Genomic DNA, 24117 nt, shown 5'->3' with positions numbered 1-24117 from the left:
TATACCTCAAGTTTCTGCTGCTTGAATTATAATAATCATTTAAAATTTCTAAGAACTCTTTCTTATGCACTGATTGTTCCTTTTTCATAGTATTGTTTTTATTTCATATATACAATATCTTTCCCAAGTCTTATTTTGAAAACATAAAAGCATAAAGGTTGAAAGAATCACATAGTGAACACCTGTATATCCCTCCCACCTAGATTCACTAATTTAAAACTTTTGTCATATTTGCTTCATGTCTGTTTATGTACATATGTCTATGTATGTATGTGTATGCCATTTACACAAACATACTTTTTTCCTGGACCATTTGAATGTCAGTTGCAGATGTCATGACTCTGTTCCTAAATAGTTTAGCATGTGACTTCTAGGAATAAAGACATTCTCCTACACAGTCACAGTACCATTATCACAACGATGAAAATTAACAGAATTCCGTATCGTCTAATATAGAGTCCATATTCAAATTTCTGTATTGTCTCAAATGTGTGCAAAACGTACCAAAAAGTAAAATGTCCATGCCTTTTTAAAAATTTTTAAATTTATTTTTGGCTACATTGGGTCTTCGTTTCTGTACATGGACTTTGTCTAGTTGTGGTGAGCAGGGACTACTCTTCCTTGCAGTGTACGGGCTTCTCATTGCGGTGGCTTCTTTTGTTGTGGAGCATGAGCTCCAGTAGTTGCAGCACGTGGGCTTCAGTAGTTGCGGCATGCAAGCTCTAGAGCGCAGGCTCAGGAGTTGTGGCGCATGGGCTTAGTTGCTCCGCGGCATGTGGGATCTTCCTGGACCAGGGCTCGAACCCGTGTCCCATGCATTGGCAAGCGGATTCTTAACCACTGCACCACTAGGGAAGCCCCCCAAAATGTTCATGCCTTTTCACTCAGCGATTCCATCACTATCTTGCATACATACCCCCACCAGTACAGAATGAAATGTACACAAGAACGTTCACTGCAGCACTGCTTGTAAGAGCAGAAGATAGGAAACTGCCGTAAGTGTCCATGAATATAGGATTGGGTTAAACGCATTGAAACCAAACTATGGAATAAATATCCAACAGCTGTTTAGAATCAAGGAAGTGTTCTGATATGCACTAATAAAGATATGAGTTAAATTTAACTGGAAAAGATTCCAAGTACTGCATGTAGTATATCACCATTTGTGTTAAAACAAAAAATGATGGCTTTCTGAAACTGATAATTAACTCTAAGGGACAAAAGAGAAACTGGGAAAAGTAACTGCCTCTGGAGAAGTGACTTAGGTGACTGCGTGGAAGGGAGGGCAGTTTACTTATCAAATACTCTAATTCATTTTGAATTTTGTACTATGTCCATGTTACATAATAAAAAACAGTCAGTGCTTAATGTGGGTGAATATCCAATCCCATATAGCAGTGGTTCTTAACCAAGGGTGATTTTGCCCCCCGGAGGACATGTGGCAATGTCTGGAGACATGTTTGGTTGTTACAGCTGGAGGTGGGGATAGTACTGCTGGCACCTAGTGCATAGAAGCCAGGGGTGCTATTAACCAGCCAATATACAGGTCAGCCTGGCAAAACAAAGAGTGATCTGGCCCAAAATGCCAATAGTGCTGAGGTTGAGAAACCCTGCTGTAGAGCAATTCTTCTGGATGATAAGGTTTGAGAAGAGCTAAGCAAGACTAAAGGAATAAACAAAAAGAAAGTCATGTGCATATGCCTGTTATCATCGTGCCTTTAAGGTACATCATATTTCTAGTAGTATAGCAAAGAAGTATAGGTTGGAGAAGTCCAATATGCTCGTTTGCATAGCTGATTCCAGATTGATACAGTATTATGCTTCTGTAACCTTAGTTGGTGTTAATAATTTTAACTGTTGTGAACAGTAGTACGGTCACTTTAAGAATGAGGTCAGGGCTTCCCTGGTGGCGCAGTGGTTGGGAGTCCGCCTGCTGATGCAGGGGACACGGGTTTGTGCCCCGGTCCGGGAGGACCCCCACATGCTGCGGAGCGGCTGGGCCCGTGAGCCACGGCCGCTGAGCCTGAGCGTCCAGAGCCTGTGCTCCGCAACGGGAGAGGCCACAACAGTGAGAGGCCCGCGTACCGCAAAAAAAAAAAAAAAAAAAGTACGTCAGACTAAAGTCCATGATTTCTAGACTTTAATCTGTAAGTATACTTGCACATGTATGCACAGCACATGTACAAGAACATGCATGCACTGCAGCACTGTTTGTAACGGAAGATACTGACACAACCTAAATAATAGGGGACTGGTAGAGTAACTTATGGTATATCCATACAATGGATACCATGCAGCCATAGCTCTATCTCCAAGATATCATTAAGTTTAAGGAATTCCTTGGTGGTCTAGTGGTTAGAACTCTTGAGCTTCCACTGCAGGGGGCCCAGGTTCAATCCCTGGTCAGGGAACTAAGATCCCCCAAGCCATATGGCACAGCCAAAAAAAAAAAGAAAAAAACAAAACCCCCCCAAACCAAGATATCATTAAGTTTAAAAAGCAAGTTAGAGAACAATATCTCTAGGAGGTTACCATATGTATATATGATACATAGAAGATATATATGCTCATTTATACATATATCTCTGAAAGATATGCAGGATCTCAGAAATAGCGGTTGTTTCTAGAGGACTGGGGCAAGGAACTTTTCACAGTATGCCCTTTTGCATTTTTGTACTATATGCATACTACTTTTTATATACATAGACAGCTCTGCCTAAGTCAATGAGTTAATGCACTGTGTAACACCACTGCAATGCATAATACAAGGAGAATGAAATATGTATTACAATAAAGATGTAAAGGCATATGGAAACACAGAAAAGTTGTAGATGTTGAAAAATTGAAAATGTTGAGAGGAAACGAGGAACTTCAAGCCATACTTCAAATGAGGCACCAATAATTTGTCATTACAAATAAACATCCTTTTTCCTAATACTTCTTCCTGTAGGTTATAAAAACAAGAGGGCAGTTGGGGTATTTGTCTAGTGACTAGGGCAAACATGCAGGTGAGGTATTTCCCAGATGGTGATGAAAGAAAAGCCCCTCGTGGCATGCTTAAGACTTGGCTGGCCTACTTGATGGAAGATGAGATGGAGGAGTGGAAGCCAGGAGCCTAGGGTATATAGTCCTGGCTTTGCCACTAATTCACAGTGTGACCTTAAGCAAGTGAACCTCTGGATCTGTTGTCCATCTATAAAATGAGAGTATAGATCCTAAAAGACAAAATTAAAAAATCAAATGGAAAGGTTGGATTAATAAATGCAATTGTGGGCTTCCCTGGTGGCGCAGTGGTTGAGCGTCCGCCTGCCAATGCAGGGGACACAGGTTCGTGCCCCGGTCTGGGAAGATCCCACATGCCGCGGAGCGGCTGGGCCTGTGAGCCATGGCCACTGAGCCTGTGCGTCCGGAGCCTGTGCAACGGGAGAGGCCCCAGCAGTGAGAGGCCCGCGTACCACAAAATAAATAAATAAATAAATAAATGCAATTGTGTCCAAGCTAAATCAACTTATGAAATTCCTTTGTTTTAAAATATACCTTATAACATTTTGAAATATTTTGTTGATATGCTAAGGTATTTCAAAGGAGCTTAATAAATAAATGTAAGAGTGTTTTCTCTATGGCTTCCAAGTCACTACAGGAGTGCAATAAGAAGTAGGAAAGAGAGGGAGTGACAGATTCTGTTTGGGAGATTGAATAAATAATTCTAAGAGAAAAAAAATCAAATGGATAATTCCTATCAGGGAAAAAATTTCACAAAATCATGGAAAAATATTCAGCCTTCCCATTAAGCAAAAGGAATATAAATGTGAGATTTTATACCTATTGAGGCAACAACAAAATCAACATCCCATACCACGGGAATTCTGTTAAAACCAGTATACACATTAATATGTTAGTAATTTACAAAGCATTCTGGAAAATACGGCATGTTTATATAACTGAGCCATAGAGATATTCCTACCTTTTGACTCAGTAACTGCATTTCCCAGGAATTTATCTTGAGGAATTCTTAACAGATACAAAAATATATATACACGAAGACACTAATTCATTTGAATGTTGTAATAATAAAAGAAAAAAACCTAGGCAAATGGTTTAATATGGGCACATCAACATGAAATATTGTACGTCTATAAGAACCATTTTGAACACTAGAAATGTTTGTTAAAAACAAAATGCTACTATGTTCAATGTAAATAGAGATAATATATAATTTCATTTAGAAGGAAGAACTAAGGGTACCTTATTATTTAATCAGTATTTAATATTCTCGAACTGGCTTTTCAATTCTAATAAAAAGAACGTAAGAATGAATTTGAGGAAGTAAATCACTTGACTTCTGAGGTCTGTGATTCTAATAATTCTCTCATATGGCACTGGAGGCTTTGCTGTGAGCTTTCCTTTAGTAGGCAAGAAAACAGATCAGATAAATCTTCAGAATAGACAAGACTCTGGTACAGCAAGCTGAGGCCCCTGCAATTTGGAGTCAGGGACATATAGTGGGTTTGTTTTTTTTTCCTCTCACACATAAACTAACGTATAAACTGAATTTTGTGTGATTTATAAAAATACTTTTAGACATATACTACACCTACACCGACATCTGAGTAGAAAAGCTTAAGAGTGATGAGAAAAGATGTAAAAAGGATTAAGCACAGATCTTAGAACAGGGAGGGAGCCTTGAGATAATTCTAGTACAACCTCATTTTACAGATGAAAAACACTGATGCTTAGAAAGGAAACATATTACACGTAGAGAAAATGCAACTTGGAGAAGATAGGGGAAAAAAATAAGAGTGGTGGACGGGGGAAGGGAAAAAGGTAAAGGCAGAAAGTAAATACAGTCAATGTGTATGTGGGTGATAAAGCGGAGGAAGGCTACTACCACAGGGTGAAAAGTGACTGCTAAGACCTAGAAGGTGGCTGTGTTAGGTTTCACACACGGTCCTGTACATCTATCCTGGTATTTAATTAGCCCGCACAAGGTGCAGATCTAACAGACGTACTCTTCTAACTCGAAATGAAGGTACAGTCTTTCAAGTCCGAAAGATTAATGCTAAACGAGATCTTTAACCATGGAACATAGAACACTGTTTAAAAACAAGGTAGAGAAATTGGTATCACACCGGCTTTTTCTGGTTTCTATATAAAAAAGGATATTGAAAGATAATTTTTAGGTTGTACTGATCTTCTTCCTCCCAGCTCTTTTTTAGGTATCAATTGTGACTTTTCAATAAAAAAATTTTAAATCTGCTAATTTAGATGGAAAACAAACTGTTTTCATATAGTTTCAGAAGGACTCTGAACTGGTTCATTCAATCTGTACAAGTTATGTACATGTATATACTCTTTCAGAAATCAACAAATTTAATCTATATGTAAGCTTCTGAGATGAGACTGCCTGAAACGTTTGCAACACCCTCATTTTAAGGGGATGGTTTAGTGCCATTGGTATGCTGATGGCCACAGCTATTTTGTGTCCAGAGGGTACTAGTCACTGTCCTTCTATGTTTGACAGATTGTACTGATGGAAGGCTGATCCAAGGATAAGACAGTGCTTGTCCAAGTTGGGATTTTGCCTTGAGCATTGAACACATCAGATTTTAAAAGTAAAGTTCAACTTACATCTCATTTTTGATGTTATACAATACGTGGCTTACTGGCACACATTGAAAAATCAAGTTTTTATTTATTTATTTTTTTTTTTTTTTGCGGTACGCGGGCCTCTCACTGTTGTGGCCTCTCCTGTTGCGGAGCACAGGCTCCGGACGCGCAGGCTCAGCAGCCATGGCTCACGGGCCCAGCCCCTCCGCGGCATGTGGGATCCTCCCAGACCGGGGCATGAACCCGTGTCCCCTGCATCGGCAGGCGGATTCTCAACCACTGCGCCACCAGGGAAGCCCAAGTTTTAACTTTTAATGACTGTATCAAGCAACTTATTTAGCTCTACTTCAATAAAATAAAGAGTATATTAAGCAATTTATCATTACTTTGTTTTTTTCCTTGTTGGACTTCAACATCTTGGTAACCTTATATCAAATCACAACAGATATATACCTCATTTTACACAAGATATATTTCAACAATGGTGTGTAAACTGGATTTATGAACTGATTTCTATCTTATATTATTATTTATAAAATGTTTATGGTAACTTCCAAATTATCTTCAATTAATATTTGATGCCAAACATTTAGGTTTTAGGCTGTATTTAGTTTCCCTTCTATTACCCGCCCTACTCCCAACAAGTGGTTAATAGTTTATTTAAAACAACTCTACACTAGGAACATTTCCTACTTAGAAAAATCACATAGTAAGACCAAGAGTACTAGGAAGACCTTAAAGAAATGTGTTTTAAAGGTGCCAGATGTAAAATCTTAGAAGCAAAGTGTGGGAGGAATTATAGTAAAAGCTTAAAACCTAACGTTTTTTAACAAGACTGAAGAAGTTTATCATAAGTATTTAAGAATCATATCAGTACGCATTAACATATCACAACTAAGCATTTATTACACTGTTTAAGAAGGGAAGCAAGTGCAGTGGTATTTTAGAAGCTATATCTTTTTTTAATGTAATATATGCTCATAGACTCTAAACAGTATTTTAAAATATACAATCTCTCCAAAAGAAAATATTTAACTAAAGATAACTTTTAATGTAAGTAAAATGTTACAAGATTTTAAAATTAAAATCATCTGATTTTTCACAACACATGTACAGAAATTTTCAAACTTCCTGTACAGAGAAGTATAACCTCTACTCTTGAGCAAGGCGTTCAATAACACGTCGATAATCTTCCACAAGTTCCTGAAAGCTTTCTTCCAGCTGTTCATGTTGCATGCTTATTTCTATTTGGTTCATCTGGTTTGTCAGTTCTTCTGGTCTGAGACATTTTCTCATTTTAGCAAGATCTCTCTGTTTTTTCTAAGCAACAAACACAATTATTGGTTAGACTAAGAAAGCTAATAAAATTCTAATATAAAGAAATATAAGTCTCCAATGTTAAAAATAATAGAAGGAATATGCCCAAATTTGTCCCATACATTTTTTCTTAAGGAAGCCTAAACATAATGTTAACCGCGAATTATAAACTCTCTAAAAGGAAGGTTCCAGAAGACATGTAATTTGTGTCAATTAATGGTAAATATAGATATGTGACTAACAGCCCCCTCTGCAAAGCATAATAAAGAACTGGCCAGTATAGACACTCAAATACTTCTTTAATAAAAAAAAATATATTAACTGAAGAAAGAAAGACAACTGAGATTAAGTGCTATTATTTCATCTCACTATTTAATCATTAATTACATTAATTTTCATTCCAAACTGGCTTCTGCCACTAGGCTCATTTATGAGTTCCCTTACCCAGAGATGTATTTATGGACCACATGTTAATTTCAACATAAATTGTTGGAAGAGTTTCAGAAAGATGAGCCCAAAACTGTCACTGTTTTTTTTTGGCGGTACGCAGGCCTCTCACTGTTGTGGCCTCTCCCATTGTGGAGCACAGGCTCCAGACGTGCAGGCTCAGTGGCCATGGCTCACGGGCCCAGCCACTCTGCGGCATGTGGGGTCTTCCCAGACCGGGGCACGAACCCGTGTCCCCTGCATTGGCAGGCGGACCCTCAACCACTGCACCACCAGGGAAGCCCTGTCACATTTTAAAAAACAATATTAACTAGCATTTACTGAGTGCCTACTGTCCAGACATACATTATCTTATTAAACCCTCTCCATTTTACTGAGAAGGAAACCACCATGCTGAGTTTGCACCACACTGAGGAGCTGGTGACAACTTTTAAACAGGACACTGTATCAGAACAATACTGTTAGTAATGCTGAGGACAGGACTGGGGGGCCAGGTCAGCAGCTCCTGCAGCGCTTCAAGTAAGAGATGATGAAAGTCTAGACCAAGTCAGTAGCAGCAGAGATGGAAGAAACAGAACAGATTTAGGGAAGAAAACACTGGGTGATGTGGGGAAAGAAGAATGAAGAAGGACTCCAGGATTCCTGGGTGGGTGGCAACACTGCATTATGTAAAACACTGTAATATATGAAACCTTCATACATTTTGGATAAACTGTTCTAGATTATAACAATCCTCTTTTATTAAAGCATATAACGAAGAGCTAACTCTACATAGAGAACAGGAATCACATATATTAACTCATGTAATCCTAACAACTCTATAAGATAGGCACTATAATTTTCTTCAATTGATAAAGAAAAAAAGGTGCAGGAGTTAAATAACTTACGGAGGTAGTAAGCTGAGAAGCCAGGATTCAGCTCTTAATGATCTGCTTGGAAGTCTGTATTCTGAGTCCCTATATCTAACTGACTTCCAAAGACATTAAAAAAAACCCCCACAAAACCCTAAAAATGATATTTTAAATCCATCCTAAAAACTAATAAATGTCCCCTTAAAGGAAACCCTAATAATTCTGGAATATAGACATATACAGTGCTTCTCAAATGTGCACAAAGATCACCTGGGAACCTTGTCAAAATGCAGATTCTGATTCAGCAGGTCTGGGGTGGGGTGAGATTCTACAGTTCTAACAAGTTCCCAGGTGATGTTAATGTTGCTGATCTCCCCCCCGACCCCTCCCCCCCAGCACGGCTTGGGGGATCTTAGTTCCCCAACCAGGGATCGAACCGGTACCCCCTGCAGTGGAAGCTCAGAGTCTTAACCACTGGATCACCAGGGAATTCCCAATGCTGCTGATCTTCTAACCACACTTTGAATATTCTAGAGAAGTGATAAAAATTCAAATTTATTGCTCCCAAGGCCTGGAAAGACAGTATATTTCTTACTCTTCAATCATGTGCATGATAAATGCTTTGTTTCTGCTGTAAAAGTTATTTTTTCTGCCAAGAGGCACAACTGCCCTATATGAGAGCATCTAAGTTAAGGAAACAGCTCAGGAACTAAAGGGTTATGCATCCAAAAATTATTGTGGTATGTGGTAGGAATAAAAGCTATTTTTCTAAACTGCTAACCAGTTATAACATTTATGAAATAATCTAACCATACTGCTTGAATATGCCTCCAATCATATTAAATTCTTATATACAACAGAACCATCATATTAATTCTTAAATATTTCTTGACTATCAAGTCTGTTCCAAATAACCTATAGAATGAATCATGTGCCAGTAACATACTGTTTTAAATTATCTTGTTTTTAAATCTCTAAGAGTGCTTACTTCCCCAATTTATCTCCCCCTTCCTTGCCACCTTCAATTTCTTCATTGTCAGTTTTTTTCAGATGGATGTCAGAATTAATCTCTACTATAATTTTTATGGGCATGGCAGTACATCTCTGAATTAAATTTAAGAGTTCTAAGTACCTTGGAATAAAAACTACATGTACTAGCTTTATGGAAAAATGTGAAACTATTATATAGAAGCTCCTCATGAGCATGTAAACTGTGGTTCAATTTTTAAAATAACTTGTTTACTGTTCAGGAATATTAAAATAACTTTAATATTCCTGAAACTATATATACACAACACTTTATGTATGAAATATTACAAATTAATCTTTTAAATAATGTGTTTAAAAAAAAACCTTAAAAAAATAAACTGGGACTTTTCTGGTGGTGCAGTGGTTAGGAGTCCGCCTGACAATGCAGGAGATGCGGGTTTGATCCCTGGTCCCGGAGGATCCCACATGCCGCGGAGCAACTAAACCCGTGCGCCACAACTACTGAGCCTGCGCTCTAGGGCCTGTGTACCACAACTACTGAGCCGACATGCTGCAACTACTGAAGCCCACGCGCCTAGAGCCCTTGCTCCATAACAAGAGACAAGAGAAGCCACTGCAATGAGAAGTCCACACACCACAATGACGAGTAGCCCCCGCTCGCCGCAACTAGAGAAAGACCACGCGCAGCAACGAAGACCCAACACAGCCAAAATAACCCCCAAAAAACAAAAAACTGATTTGGGGCTTCCCTGGTGGCTCAGTGGTTGAGAGTCCGCCTGCCAATGCAGGGGACGCAGGTTCGTGCCCCGGTCCGGGAAGATCCCACATGCTGCGGAGCGGCTGGGCCCGTGAGCCATGGCCGCTGAGCCTGCGCGTCTGGAGCCTGTGCTCCGCAACGGGAGAGGCCACAACAGTGAGAGGCCCGCATACCGCAAAAAAAAAAAAAAAGCCCATGAAACACTATAAAAACTTTAATGCTAAAATCAAGCAGCTGTACCAACTTTTCTTTTTTTAGCCAAATTGTTCAAATTTATTTTGTGAACACCTGAAAATTACTTCTGTACTAACAGAGTTTCTTTTTGTGCTTTTAAAAAATGATTCTAGTTAATATAGGTTATTTTTATCCCTTCTTGGCACTGATACAAATGAATTATCAGTGTTTACAGAACTTTTAAAGTAAGGTACAACTACTTCTAATAGCTACCCAAAAAATTTCTTAGTGGGACAGTGTGATTAAGCTGATACAGAAATGTGAGCCCTCAAATAAAGGCAGTACAGAATTGGTGGACTTTGCTATCAGTAAATAATTTCATACCTCAGTAATAACTTATGACAATCTAAATTATAATTTCTTTTCATAAAATGTGTTGAAGTAAAAATGGAAATTCTAAACTCCAAACTTTCCCCATTTGGCATACATTTTAAGACCTAAAAAAATTTGAAGCCACACTCTATATTAAGCAATTTTACTTTATTCTTAAATATAATTTTGCATTTGAGAATGCTGTGATAGCACAACAAAGTATATGAGTATCAACGTGGAATGACAAATTGGAGAAAATCACTTGCGTACATTCAACAAAGAAATCTTATAACTCCTCCCATGCCTATAGGGCATTCAACTATTTCTAGGCTTCTACTAAGTTTGTGGTAAGTTTTCAACCACATTGTGGCTATCAACCCAAAGTAGGGGTTGAGGACCCTCAAGATTTCTTGGTTTTCTCAATGAGAAAGAATACTGGATAACTAGACTCATTAAAATGTGCATACTATAACTAGGGTTTGAGCAAGTATCTGAAGAATTTATAATTTGTGTATGAGCTTTAGTGCAAGGATGGTGATACCCATTTTGGCTGTTAAGAATTTACAGAGTTTAATAACCAGTCTTTGGTTGTCTTTTAGATAAGGTGAACTTGCTAGACAGGTGAGAATACTTAATATAAAAAAAATCATCATTCTTTAAGAGTAGACAATACTTGCTTTTATGAACTACAGAAATTCCCATTGTTTGGCATAACTTCATGACTACTATATATACTTAGAATTCATTCTCTCTCATTTGCTACATCTGCCTATATAAAATATCACAAGTATCTGAGATGCATAATTCAATAAATTATTTTACTTTACTAAAACAGTTTTAATACTCTTAAATGTTGTCATAACACCTAATTATATTGTTCTAATGCCTAATTTCATCATAAAAAATTTTCTAGCTAACAAATTAATATTAAAGATCAAAATCTTTGGAAAGTACCATTTCTACCAATTTTCTGATGTTTCTGAATTGATAAACATAAGGATTGATAAAGAATAAAATGTTACTTCGGACAATTTTTGGGAACAGAGACCATTATAACTTATTACAACCTGTTATATGCAGATGGTAGTTCGTAAGATAGAAAATCAATCCATTAAATTGCTTAATAAAATGGCACTATGAAGAAAAATATATATATGAATTCGAGATACAAGGATTTATAGTCATAGGCAAATAATTATTTTTATATTCAGAATGTGATATGTTTAGAATTACAATAACAAATTAGGAAATACGGTTGCACTGCAAACAAGATGTGATAAAGGAAAAGAGCTGGGGTTCAACGAGTAGTACGACCTATATACCACCAACATTCAAAAGACTGGCTCTATAAAGCAGAGTCTATGATAAATAAAACTTGGATTAATTTAGAAAAATCAGGGACTTCCCTGGTGGTCCCATGGCTAAGACTCTGCGCTCCCAATGCAGGGGGCCTGGGTTCAATCCCTAGTCAGGGAACTAGATCCCACATGCCGCAACTAAGACCCAGCACAGCCAAATAAAATAAATAAATATTAAAAAAAAAGAAAAATCAGAACTATGTGTACTTGATACATTAAGTACTCATTATTAATTGACTTTCTCCTTCAATCTTAAAACAGATTCGAATTTGTCATTTATGTTCCCAGCTACTGTGCTGTATAAGCCTCTAGGTATAGTGTATTCAAATGCAGCAACCACATGTCAGGTGCTCAATAATTAGTTGTTGAATAAATAAATGAATATTCTCTCCAATCAGATTACTGCCCAGCTACAAGAATCACAGCAAATCCTCCTCCACACAAGCTGGCGTGGACAATATCTACCTTAATAACGGCCAAATGATGATGAGGCCAGACCTGATCTAGGAGGGGAGATTTTTGAGCTAGAGGAAAATAAAGGAGATGAAAAAAGCGGGGGAATGGAGCAAGAATAACAACAATAACAAAAAAAGAGGTAAACAACACTAAGTTGCAATTTCAGCTATGGTCAAATATAGAGGTTACAAATGGCAATCAAGGCCATATTTAGGAAGAAAGGAGCAAAGGTAAACAGAATATATATGACAAATGGGAAGACAATTAGAAAAAACTAACAAGATAACTTTGTTAGGGAAGATTCTGGGCATTCAGTTTTTAAAAAGATGCATACAAATGAAAGAAATAAATAATCATGAGTAGACTATCCTCGGGATTAATTTTTAAGTGAATGGAAACAGATTTATAGCTTACATTGGAAAATTATGACAGGGAGAATTCTTATAACTAACTGGAAGAATATTTTCACTTTTGTAAAAGTTAATTTAGCAAAACGATTTGGACTCTCCCATACATTGGCATTTGCTAGATTTTCTTCTTTATTTTAAACAGTGACAAGAATATAATGGTTAAGACTCTTGAAAGTCCTACCTTATATGGGCTAATTAGTCTTCTTTTAATATCCAGTCTATAGCTTCTGTATTGTTCAGCATCACTCATGTCAGTTACCAGTAGTCGAAGAATTTCATAAACCCGTCTGGCATGTTGCTAATAAACCAAACAAAAGAAAAATATGAACATTTCAAATTACAAAATAGTAACACTTTCCCAAAAGAACACAGCATATATTGAATATTTGTCATAGGCCAGAAATTGTGCTAGGTGCCAGACAAAAAGCAATAAAAGATATATAATCTCTGTCCTCAAGGAGCTAGCAGTCTAGTGGGTAACACAAATGACTACGGTATGGTTAATTTAATGATAGAAATATGCATAGGATATTATGGTAGCACAGCCTGGGAATGGGGGAAATGTTAGAAGAAGATTCCTGGGGGAATAAAACCTGAGTGAATCTTAAAGGAACGGGAGCATGCTATACTTGAAAGAGGAGAGGGCACTATGTGTGTCTGCATGTCGCATGCACACACATGCAGAAGCAGTTTGACACCGCTCGAGCACAAACAAAAAAAATGCGAGGAGTAGCAGCAGAGTGAGGGTGGAGCAAGAGCACTGAGCCTTACATACTGGGTTAAAGAGCTGGGTTTTATCTAGTTGGTAACAGGTTTGAGTTTTAAATAAAGCATTTTCTCAGCTACATAAAAATGGTAGCAAAAGAAGGGGAGGGAGACCAATTAGGAAGCTCAGTTATTAAATCAGGCAAAAAATGATGAGGTGGCGCAGTGGTTGAGAATCCACCTGCCAATGCAGGGGACACGGGTTCAAGCCCTGGTCCGGGAAGATCCCACACGCCGCGGAGCAACTAAGCCCGTGCGCCACAACTACTGAGCCTGCGCTCTAGAACCCGCGAGCCACAACTACTGAAGCCCGCGTACCTAGAGCCCGTGCTCCGCAACAAGAGAAGCCCCCGCAATGAGAAGCCCGTCAACTAGAGAAAAGCCCACGTGCAGCAATGAAGACCCAATACAGCCAAAAAAAAAAAAAAAAGACAAGGGCATGAACTGAGATAGCACAAATAAGAATACTAAGGGACCAAGGATTCTAGAAATATAAAAGAGTTAAGACTGGCTGTGGAGGAGGGTATGGAATAACAGTTTTCAGAGTAGGAGAGATTTAGGAGGCAGCAGAACATATAAATCTGAAGAAAATTCTAGTCTAAGGGTAAGGATTTAAGTAATATCAGTATACAGGGCAAAAGTTTAAACCATAAGACTAGTTAATGGTTAAGATCACCCAAGGAAAACATACACAGTGAAGACAGGGGAGAGGTCAGAACCCTGTAGTATAGTGACAGTTAAGGAGCAGACAAAAAACAGAGAAAAACAGTCAAAGAAATATGAGAAGAATCAGGAAGTTTGGGTAACACTGAAGCCAAATGAGTAGGCCTACAGTTCTCCTATTTCTGTCATTTCACTTACCTATTTATTGGGAGTGGGGAAGAGGTCAGGTATATAGAGGTTTAGAAGATAACATTGAACTTTCTGGAAGAAACACTTGAGCTGAGCCTGAAAAAATGAGTATTATCTGGCCAAGCAAAGATGGAGGAACAGGAGAAGGGGAGTATAAGGGCAAAGGGAGCAGCTTATATACAGGGACATAAAAGGAGGAAAGTTGTAGCATAGTTGGGAAATGACAAGAAGTTCAGCAAAGCCAGAGCGTGTGGGAAAGCGGTAGGAAGCTGAGGCTAGCAAGGTAGGCAGGGGCCAAATTATGATGGGATCTGTGTGCCATACTAAGGAGTTTTAATCCCAATAATGTGCTCATATTCTCTTTCTTTTAAAGGCTGAGCTATTAAATAAAGTCTCATTAATGAAGGTTTAATACAGTCTGGAAATATAAATTATTTCTAAAATCACATTTTATCTTAAAGCCAGGAAGCCATTAAAGTGTTTTTATGCAGGAGAAGATGGAAAGTTTCAATTTAAATTAAGTTGCTTGTTGAAGGTCAGTGACTAGTAAACTTTTGGTATACAGTTTTGGAGCTCAGGAGGAAATTTTGGATTGAAGATTTAGTTGAGCTCTTCCAGGTAGAATTAAGTAGAATGAGAAGAAATGAGGATTGGATAAAAAACTCTGGGGAAGAATTATATTTAGGGAGCATACGGAAGAGTAGAAGCTAGTAGACAGTATCTCAAAAAAAGATGAGCACAGTGGTTAACTGGAAAACCAGGAACTGTAGTACCTTAGAAGCCAAGGGAGGGGAGGTCAATAGTATCAAGTGCTAGTCCTTTTTTTTTTTTAATTTTGTTTTATTTTTTTACACAGCAGGTTCTTATTAGTTATCTATTTTGTACATATTAGTGTATATATGTCAATCCCAATCTCCCAATTCATACCACCATCACCACTAATTGCTACTCCTTATTACTGGAATACTCTTCATCCCTCATACGTTTATAATCCAAAACCTACCCATTCTTCAAGGCTTAGATCAAATGCACCCCTTCTATGAAATACTCTGATTTCTTGCTTACATGAATATAACAAATTCCTCTGAACTCCCATATTATTTTTTCTGTACTTAAGATATTTACTACTTTAAAATTCAAACAAACATATATAGAAGTATAAAAAGTGAAAGTTAAGTGTTTTATTCCAACCCTCCTCCCCACCAATACAGTCTCCAGGGGCATTAACTACTTTACCAGTTTAGATAAACATTTTCTTAAAAAGCAAAAATAAGATCCTACTATCCATCTTTGTTCTCCTTGTTACACTTAATATAGCCATGAAATCAATTATCTTTCCATTCTATTAATGAGAAAATTGAAGCACAAGGAGGTAAACTAAATTGCCCTAAGAGCAAGTGGTGAAGCCAAATTTGACCCCAGGCAATTTGGCTTCAGGGCCTGTATTTTTTTTTTTTTTTTTTTTTGCGGTACACAGGCCTCTCACCGCTGTGGCCTCGCCCGTTGCGGAGCACAGGCTCCGGACGCGCAGGCTCAATGGCCATGGCTCACGGGCCCAGCCACTCCACGGCACGTGGGATCTTCCCGTACCGGGGCACGAGCCCGTGTCCCCTGCATCGGCAGGCGGACTCTCAACCACTGCGCCACCAGGGAAGCCCAGGGCCTGTATTCTTAATGTATTTGCAATGTTTAAATTACATATGTACTTAAAAAATTTTTTTTTCAAAGTTTGAATGTTTTCCTCCTACAGACTAAAAGTACCTTATTTATTTTGAACTTCTGTTGAGCCTCTATTGCCATATCTTCACTGAATCCTTGCATTAACTTTTCTCGGGAAAAACAGGGCAAATCTTGACAAAGCTTCACAAGCACAAAGTCTCTTAATTTCACATAGCTTTTGGATGGATCTTCCGCTAAAGAAATAAAGCAGAATAACATTTCCCTTACCTAACATAATTTCTTCATCATTTGCAACCTCAATATACATGCTAAGCTTAGAAAAGGCAAATATTCTTAAAAGAATTATATATATACACAAAAGTTACAATGTGAAAGGATTATTCCTTATAAATCAAACAACAGCACTATTATCTTTGTCAAATAAAATTATAGATGCAATCCTTTTGCAAATACATATATATTATTTGTGAAATTAGAGCTACTCCTTTTCAAATGTAAACTTTTTGACTGGTTTGTTATCATATATATGTACCTTAGTTTTATTTTCAGTTAAAGCAGCTGTATAAACAAGAGATTCAAGTTTGCAAAATCAACTCCAAAAGCAAGTATTTTCTGATACCTAAGGGTTCCAAAGCTCAATTTATAACTCCTTTACTTTAATAACCTTTATAGTCTGCTAGGCTTCTTTCACCCAATTAAAAAAATTCTTCCTTTTACAAAACAAATCTTTTTTATTTAGAGAATAAAATGAAAATATGATTTTGATTCTTTCTTCATTGCATCTGGATAGCATAGATGTTCCTTTACGTTTGTCTATGTTAGCTACATTAGACTAAGTAGTGGACAAGGAAAATATCAAAACATGATAGGTAGAAAAAATACTGCAGCCAGAGAACATGTGTTTGAGTCCCAGTTCTGTCATTCACAGATGTAGGACTTTATGCAAATTACCTCACTTCTCTGAGCCCTGATTTTCTGATCAGTAGAAGACTTGAAACAAAGAATGTTAACGTCTGAGCTAGTTCATAGTTCACAAGACAGTTTTGTTACAATATCAATACTCTACAAATTATTCAATGCAATCCCTATCAAAATCCCAGCTGGCTTTTTTTGTTGCAGAAATTAACAAGCTCATCTTAAAACTGATATGGAGATGCAAGGAACTCAGAATAGCCAAAACAACCTTGAAAAAGAACAAAAGTTAGAGGACTCAGATTTCCTGATTTCAAAACTTACTACAAAGCTACAGTAATCAAGACAGTGTGATACTGACATAGGATGGACATGTAGATCAGTGGAACTGAGTTGAGAGTTTAAAATAAACCAATATATTTATGACCCATTAATTTTTGAGAAGGGTGCCTAGACAATTCAATGAGAGAAAGAATAGTCTTTTAACAAATGGCACTTGGACAACTGGATCTCCAGAGCAAAAAGAATGAAGTTGGTTGGATCCCTTTTCCTCACACAATACACAAAAATTAACTCAAAACGGATCATAGACCTAAGTGTAAGAGGTAAAACTACAAAGAGGAAAACATAGGAGTAAATCTTCATGACTTTTGGTTAGGCAATGGTTTCTTAGACAACAAACCAAAAGCACAAGCAACTAAAGAAAAAGTAGATAAACAGGGCTATATCAAAATTTATAACTTTTGGGACTTCCCTGGTGGCACAGTGGTTAAGAATCCGCCTGCCAGTGCAGGGGACACGGGTTCGAGCCCTGGTCTGGGGAGATCCCACATGCCACGGAGCAACTAAGCCAGTGCGCCACAATTACTGAGCCTGCACTCTAGAGCCCATGAGCCACTACTACTGAGCCTGCGAGCCACAACTACTGAAGCCCGCATGCCTAGAGCCTGTGCTCTGCAACAAGAGAAGCCACCGCAATGAAAAGCCCGTGCACCACAACAAACAGCAGCCCACGCTTGCCACAACTAGAGAAACCCCACACAGAGCAACGAAGACCCAATGCAGCCAAATTAATTAATTAAATTTTTAAAAATTGTACACTTTAAATAAGTGGATTGAATGACATGTTAACTATATCTCAATAAAGCTGTTTATAAAAGAGTCTGAGCTAAGGGTAATGTTTTATGATTGAGTCATTTATTCATTCAATCCATATGTACTTAAATACCATCTTTATGCTTCTATGCAGCACTTCATATACATGTAATTATTAGGTAAACATTATATGACCGTGGCTTTAAGGTGGTAAAGTGAAATTCTGTCATGGCATCAGTTTGTTATGAAATTATGATCTATCAGGAATGTACAGATAATAAAATCAACAGTAAACAAAATAACAAATGCAGATCTACAAAGAAAATCACCAAATAAACATAAGATTGTAATGTAATTAGTTACTTTATCTCATTCTTCAGTCTTTTCCATATTAATCTGGTCACACCATGGAGTTATACAAGCCACCCAGAAACCTGAAGGACATTCTGATTCCTCTCCTATGTGATGCCACCAACAACTACAATAACCTCCTCACTTGTACTCTGCAGCTTTATAAAATGTAAAGTGGACTGACATAAACCTAAATTAAAACCATTCAAGTGTACCAACATAACTGTAATCTCTGTCTCAAAAAGAAAGATGAGAGAAAGAGACAGAAAGAATAGTTGAAGAAATAATGGCCAAATACTTCCTAAATTTGATGAAAAACATTTATCTATACATCCAGGAAGCTCAACAAACTTCAACTAGGAAAAACACAGAGATCCACATCTAAATGCATTATAATCAAACTGTCAAAAGCTAGAGACAAACAGAAAATCTTGAAAGCCGCAAGAGGAAACAACTCATCAGAAACCATGGAGGCCACAAATCAGTGGGGTGATATATTCAAAGTACTGAAAGAAAAATACTGTCAGTCAAGATTTCTATATCCAGCAAAATTATCCTTCTAAATGAAAGTGAAATAAGGACATTCCCAGAAAAGCAGACTGAAGAAATGTGTTGCTAGCAGACCTGCCTTTCAAGAAATACTGAGGAAGTTCTTTAGGCTAAAGAAACATGGTACCTCAAGTCCACAAGAAGAAATTGAGAACACCAATAGTTATGAAGATAAATATAAAAACTGGAATAAATATTATTTTTCTCTCAACTGGTTTAAAGGACAATTACATGAAAAAATAATTATAAAACCAATGTTTGGCTTACAAGATATAAAGAGGCAACATCAATTTACATAACAATAATAGCACAAAGGAGGGGAGAGAGAATAACTGTGATGGAGCAATTCATTTTACTGAAATTAAATATTAATCTGAATAGACTGTTATAAATTAAGATGCATACTGTAATCCCCAGAGCAACCATTAAGCAAATAACTAAAAAAAAAAAAACTTCAATAAAAATGAATGAATAACTAAAGGGAAAAAACAAAACAAATAGCAAAGTGGCAGGCATAATTTCAACCATAGCAATAATTACATTAAGTGTAAACATATTAAACACTCCTATCAAAAGGCAGAGATTGTTAGACTGAATAAAAAAGGATCCAACTATATGCTATCTTCAAGAGAAACATCATAGATTCAAAGACAGGCTGAAAGTCAAGGATGAAAAAAGATATACCATGCAAACAATATGAGGTCTGGAGTGACCATATTAGTATCAGGCAAAATAGAGTTTAAGACATTACCCACCCCACCCCACCCCCACACAAATTAGGAAAAAATAGTTTAAGACAAAAAGATTACAAGAGAAAAAAGGGCACATTTTATCACAAGTTAACTCATAAAGACAACATTAAAATTATAAACATATACACAACTAATAAGAAAACCCCAAAATACATGAAATAAAAGCTAACAGAATTAAAGGGAGAAACAGGCAATTCAACAAAAATAGCTGGAAATGTCAACACAATCCTCTCAATAATGGATAGAACAGCTTGAACAGCTCTATCAACCAACTTGAACTGATACTTATATAACATTCCACGCAACAAGAGCAGAATACACACTCTTTTCAAGTACATGTGCAACGTTCACCAGGATAGATTATATGTTGGGCAAAGGGTCTATAAACTATGGCGCAGTGGTCAAATCTCATCCATGGCCTGCTTTTGTATGACATGTAAACTAAGACTGGTTTCTAAATGGTTGTAAAAAACACAAAAAAACAAAAAACCAGTAAGACTGTGCAACAGAGAATTTATGTGGCTTGCAAAGCATAAAATATTTACAACCTAGTCCTTTAAAGAAAAAGTCTGTGGCCCCTACGTAGGCCATAAAACAAAACTCAATACATGAAAAATAACTGAAGTCATACAAAGCATGTTCTCTGACAATAATGGAATTAAATTAGATATCAACAACAGAAGGAAATACGGAAATCCACACTATTTGGAAATTAAACAACATGTTTCCAAACAACCCATGGGTCAAAATGAAATCACAACGGAAATTAGAAGATATTTTGAACTGAATGAAATGAAAGCACAATTTATGAAAATTTATGTGATCAGTAAAAGCAGTACTTGTATTTATATATAAATATATATTTAAGTATTATTTAAATGTCTATATTAGAAAAGGAGGACATCAATAACCTAAGTTTCAATCTTCACTAGAAAAAGAACAAATTAAACTCAAAGCAATAAGGATAATGAAAATTAAAGTGGAGATCAACGAAGTAGAAAACAAATAGAAATGTTTATGAAAATATAAGGGATCCTGTATAACAAAACAATTTTGAAAAAGAACACAGAGGACTTTCACTTCCCAATTTCAAAACTTAATATAAAGGTCGAGGCTCTGCTGCCACTGGAGCCAGGATGCCCAGAGGGCAAAAGGGAGACCACAAAGGCTGGGCTAGGCAGTGTTTGAGTCCCAAGAAGACCGACAAAGAGCTCCAAGCTGAAAAGCAGGCGACCAGGGAAGAAGAGGACCAAGGAAAGAGGGTAGAGATGGGGCTGCAGGTGACTCCACAAAGAAGAAATCTCTAGCCTCAGAAGACAGTGAGGATGAAGCTGACCACCAGCAAAGATGTAGGAGGGCTCATTAACATCAAGATGGCAGAGACAATCAGACAGATCACGCAACTAGATCTAGATAGGCCAAAGGAGCTTTCAAGGAGAGAAGAAGATGACATTGAGAAGAAAAAGCAGAAGAGCATTACATGAAAATGTATTTAGCAGGGGAAACGGAGTAGTCCAAGGCCACCTTGCCTGGCTGGTGATCGATCATTCAGAAAGAGCAGAAAGCAAGAGGGGCAGGAGGTTGCTAGGAAGAAAGAGGAAAGGAAAACAAATGATAATGAAACTCTGTCAGGAAATGAATGCAGTTGCTCACCCTGAACAAGTAAGCATGGCTTGTAGGAAGAAACACCAGGCAACTGGCTCCCACTGCCAGGACCTCTGCCCTGTCTTGCCCGCCCTACACCCTGGCACCACTGTAGTAGCCCCTCACAGCTAGGAGCCCCTCACTGCATGGGGCTTCCTCTTCATTATCTTACATGTAAAATCATTTGGGGGAAAAGGAGGACTGTGCTTCGGTGAGGGAACAGCTGCTACCTTTGAGACAAAAAATGAAGACTCTATTTCTTCTGGAACCATTTGAATGTTTTTGCTGCTTTTAGAATCTGGAACCTTTTTGGGAGGGGCATTGTGTGTCTGAGAGGTGGGGTAAGAAGAGTTTCCACTGGTCACACAGATTGCACCTCTGGGGTGGCTGTACCAGGGTCAGCTGTTGATGAGTTTGCGACAACCAGCCCTAGTCTGTGTCGTCTGGGTGCTCAATCAGAGAGGGACTATCTTCTGGGAGCCTGTGCCTCTGGGTCCCTGAGGGTCATGGCTCGTCCCAGGCCAGGCCCCTCTGACTGAGGCCTCTCCTCTCTGCTCCATTCCCACCCACCTGGCCAGGGCCAGTACCCATTTCTAACTCTACTCATCAATCATTTGAAGAAACGTCTGTTTATTCTACAGCAACCAGGCTGAACATGCTCCACAAATTCAACTTACGTATTTAACAGGTTAAACTTGACATTATCATTAAGGCAAAACATACACACACGAAAAAAACTCATATATAAAGCTACATTAAAAAATCAAGACGGCATTCTGAATAAACAGCCTCTATTTCTTCAAAAAAAAAAAAATCAAGACAGTATGGTACTGGTAGAAGGATAGACATAGATCATTAAAGAGTCCAGAAATAAATCTTTACGTTTATGGGCAACTGATTTTCAACAAACATACGAAGGCAATTCAATAAGGGAAAGGATAGCCTTTTTAACAAACTGCTGGGAAAACTGGATGGCCACATGTAAAGAAGATTAATTTAGAAACTTTCCTCACATAATGCACAAAAATTACCTCAAAATGGATCACAATCCTCAATACAAGAGACTGGGGATGGGGACTGACTGCAAATGGACAGGAGGGAATCTTTTTACAGTGACAGAAATATTCTAAAACAGGTTGTAAAACTAGGCAAGTGTACTAAGAATACTGAACTGTACACTTAAAATGCATGAATTTAATGCTATGTATATCATACCTCAATAAAGCTGCTTTAATTAAATCTCTACTAAGTGACAAACTCTTAAGCAAGCATCTCTTAAAACAAAATGTTTTTAAGTGCTAATAGTGAGGCACATGCTTATTCAATACCAGTTTTTCCAAGTCCACCTCTTCTTGAACTGGTTTAGAAAAAAGAACTGTGCTGCTAATATCAGTTTAAAATAAAATTTCGTATGAGTGAAAGCTTAAGTAACTTAAGTAACTTATATACCCCCAGAATTTTAGGAAAAAACACATCAAAGGTAAAAGAATTACAGTTGAGAAAAATCTAAAAAATCTCACGCCACAGTCTTATCTGAAATTTTCACATATATTAAAAAACTGTGCAAAAAAATTTCCACTTAGCTTTAAATAAGCCATTATAGACTAACAATATTTTGTTTGCAGCTTAATATAAGGGGCCAAGTCACCACTCAGTCTTTCAGCACTTTAACTAAAGGTGTCAGCCTGAAAATGAACCTAAAATGGTAACACCCATTAATCTGTGACATCCTTCACAGATGAGTAATACATTTAAAAGATGAAATTTGCTTGGATATAAATCTATAGCGATACGTGGGATCAAAACTTGAGTTTTTTCCCAAGTTAAATACATCATCTACCAACATAAATGCTCTTCTATCATTAAAAAAAAACCTCATATTATAAAAAATTTATAGATAACACTCTAAAAAGCCATGTAACATATTCCAGTACTACAAGGAACATTTAAAGGACAGATATAATTAGCTCTTAATATACAACTAATAGATTAATAATAGTGAAGATATATTCTAGCCCAAGATCAATTTCTATTGCCAAATGCAACTCTCTTCATAATTCTGGAAGAAACAAACCACCGATTCTATATGTAAGGTCATACAACCGATATGCATTCAAACGCTGTATATCTTATGAATACCGACATCCTCAAAAGGAAGATGGCACGTGATATAAAGAACTGTTTTCCAGTATTTTACTTTAAGTGCTTAAAAAAGGGAATTCCCTGGCAATCCAGTGGTTAGGACTCGGCTCTCTCACTGCCGGGGCCCGGGTTCAATCCCTGATTGGGGAACTAAGATCCTGCAACCCGAGAGGCGCGGCCAAAAAAAAAAAGTGCTAAAAAAAAAAAAAAAAGGGTGGCAATTACACCACAAACACCTATCTATCCTGTAACATAGGCCATTGATGGTTAAGTTTTAATTTTTACTATATCTGGCTATATGTCAAGCAAGCAAAAGGCCATCTCAATATAAAGAATATCCTGGATTGCAAAGGGAAATTCAGAGCCTGATAAAGATCCAAAAGTTTAAAAAATATACAAAATAATGGAGCTACAGGCAACTAAAATAACCAAAGAGTAGAAAATTCTGTACTTTTCTTTTTTTAAAGGACTGGGTATGGAAATTGAGGAGAAATATCTGAGAACAGCTGATAAGGCATATTTAGTAATTTATAATGCTAAGAAATGTTAACACTGAAAATAAAGGCCAATACAGTTTTCAAATTCACAAGTCCTTTAGCATGTTTAGCATTTTCTCTTCAGAGACTTCAGTTTGCA

At 37.4% G+C, this 24117-nt stretch overlaps 1 protein-coding gene and 1 pseudogene across 2 annotated transcripts in view; one reads left to right on the top strand and one right to left on the bottom strand.

Moving 5' to 3' along the window:
* Positions 1-6496: 6496 nt before the first annotated feature.
* Positions 6497-24117, bottom strand: part of HAT1 (histone acetyltransferase 1) — a 50125-nt gene continuing 32504 nt past the window's right edge. For both annotated transcript variants that reach the window (XM_065880646.1, XM_065880647.1), the window contains exons 9-11: positions 16118-16269; positions 12921-13037; positions 6497-6927 (exon numbers count right to left, since the gene is read on the bottom strand). In XM_065880646.1, coding sequence (XP_065736718.1) covers positions 6760-6927; positions 12921-13037; positions 16118-16269 — 437 coding nt within the window. In that variant the 3' untranslated portion in view covers positions 6497-6759. The remainder of the gene's footprint in view (positions 6928-12920; positions 13038-16117; positions 16270-24117) is intronic.
* LOC136125884 (28 kDa heat- and acid-stable phosphoprotein pseudogene) lies at positions 20832-21353 on the top strand (annotated as a pseudogene).

Source organism: Phocoena phocoena, chromosome 7 (assembly GCF_963924675.1).
Source record: "Phocoena phocoena chromosome 7, mPhoPho1.1, whole genome shotgun sequence".
NCBI lineage: Eukaryota > Metazoa > Chordata > Mammalia > Artiodactyla > Phocoenidae > Phocoena > Phocoena phocoena.
This window is presented reverse-complemented; position numbering and strand designations above follow the sequence as displayed.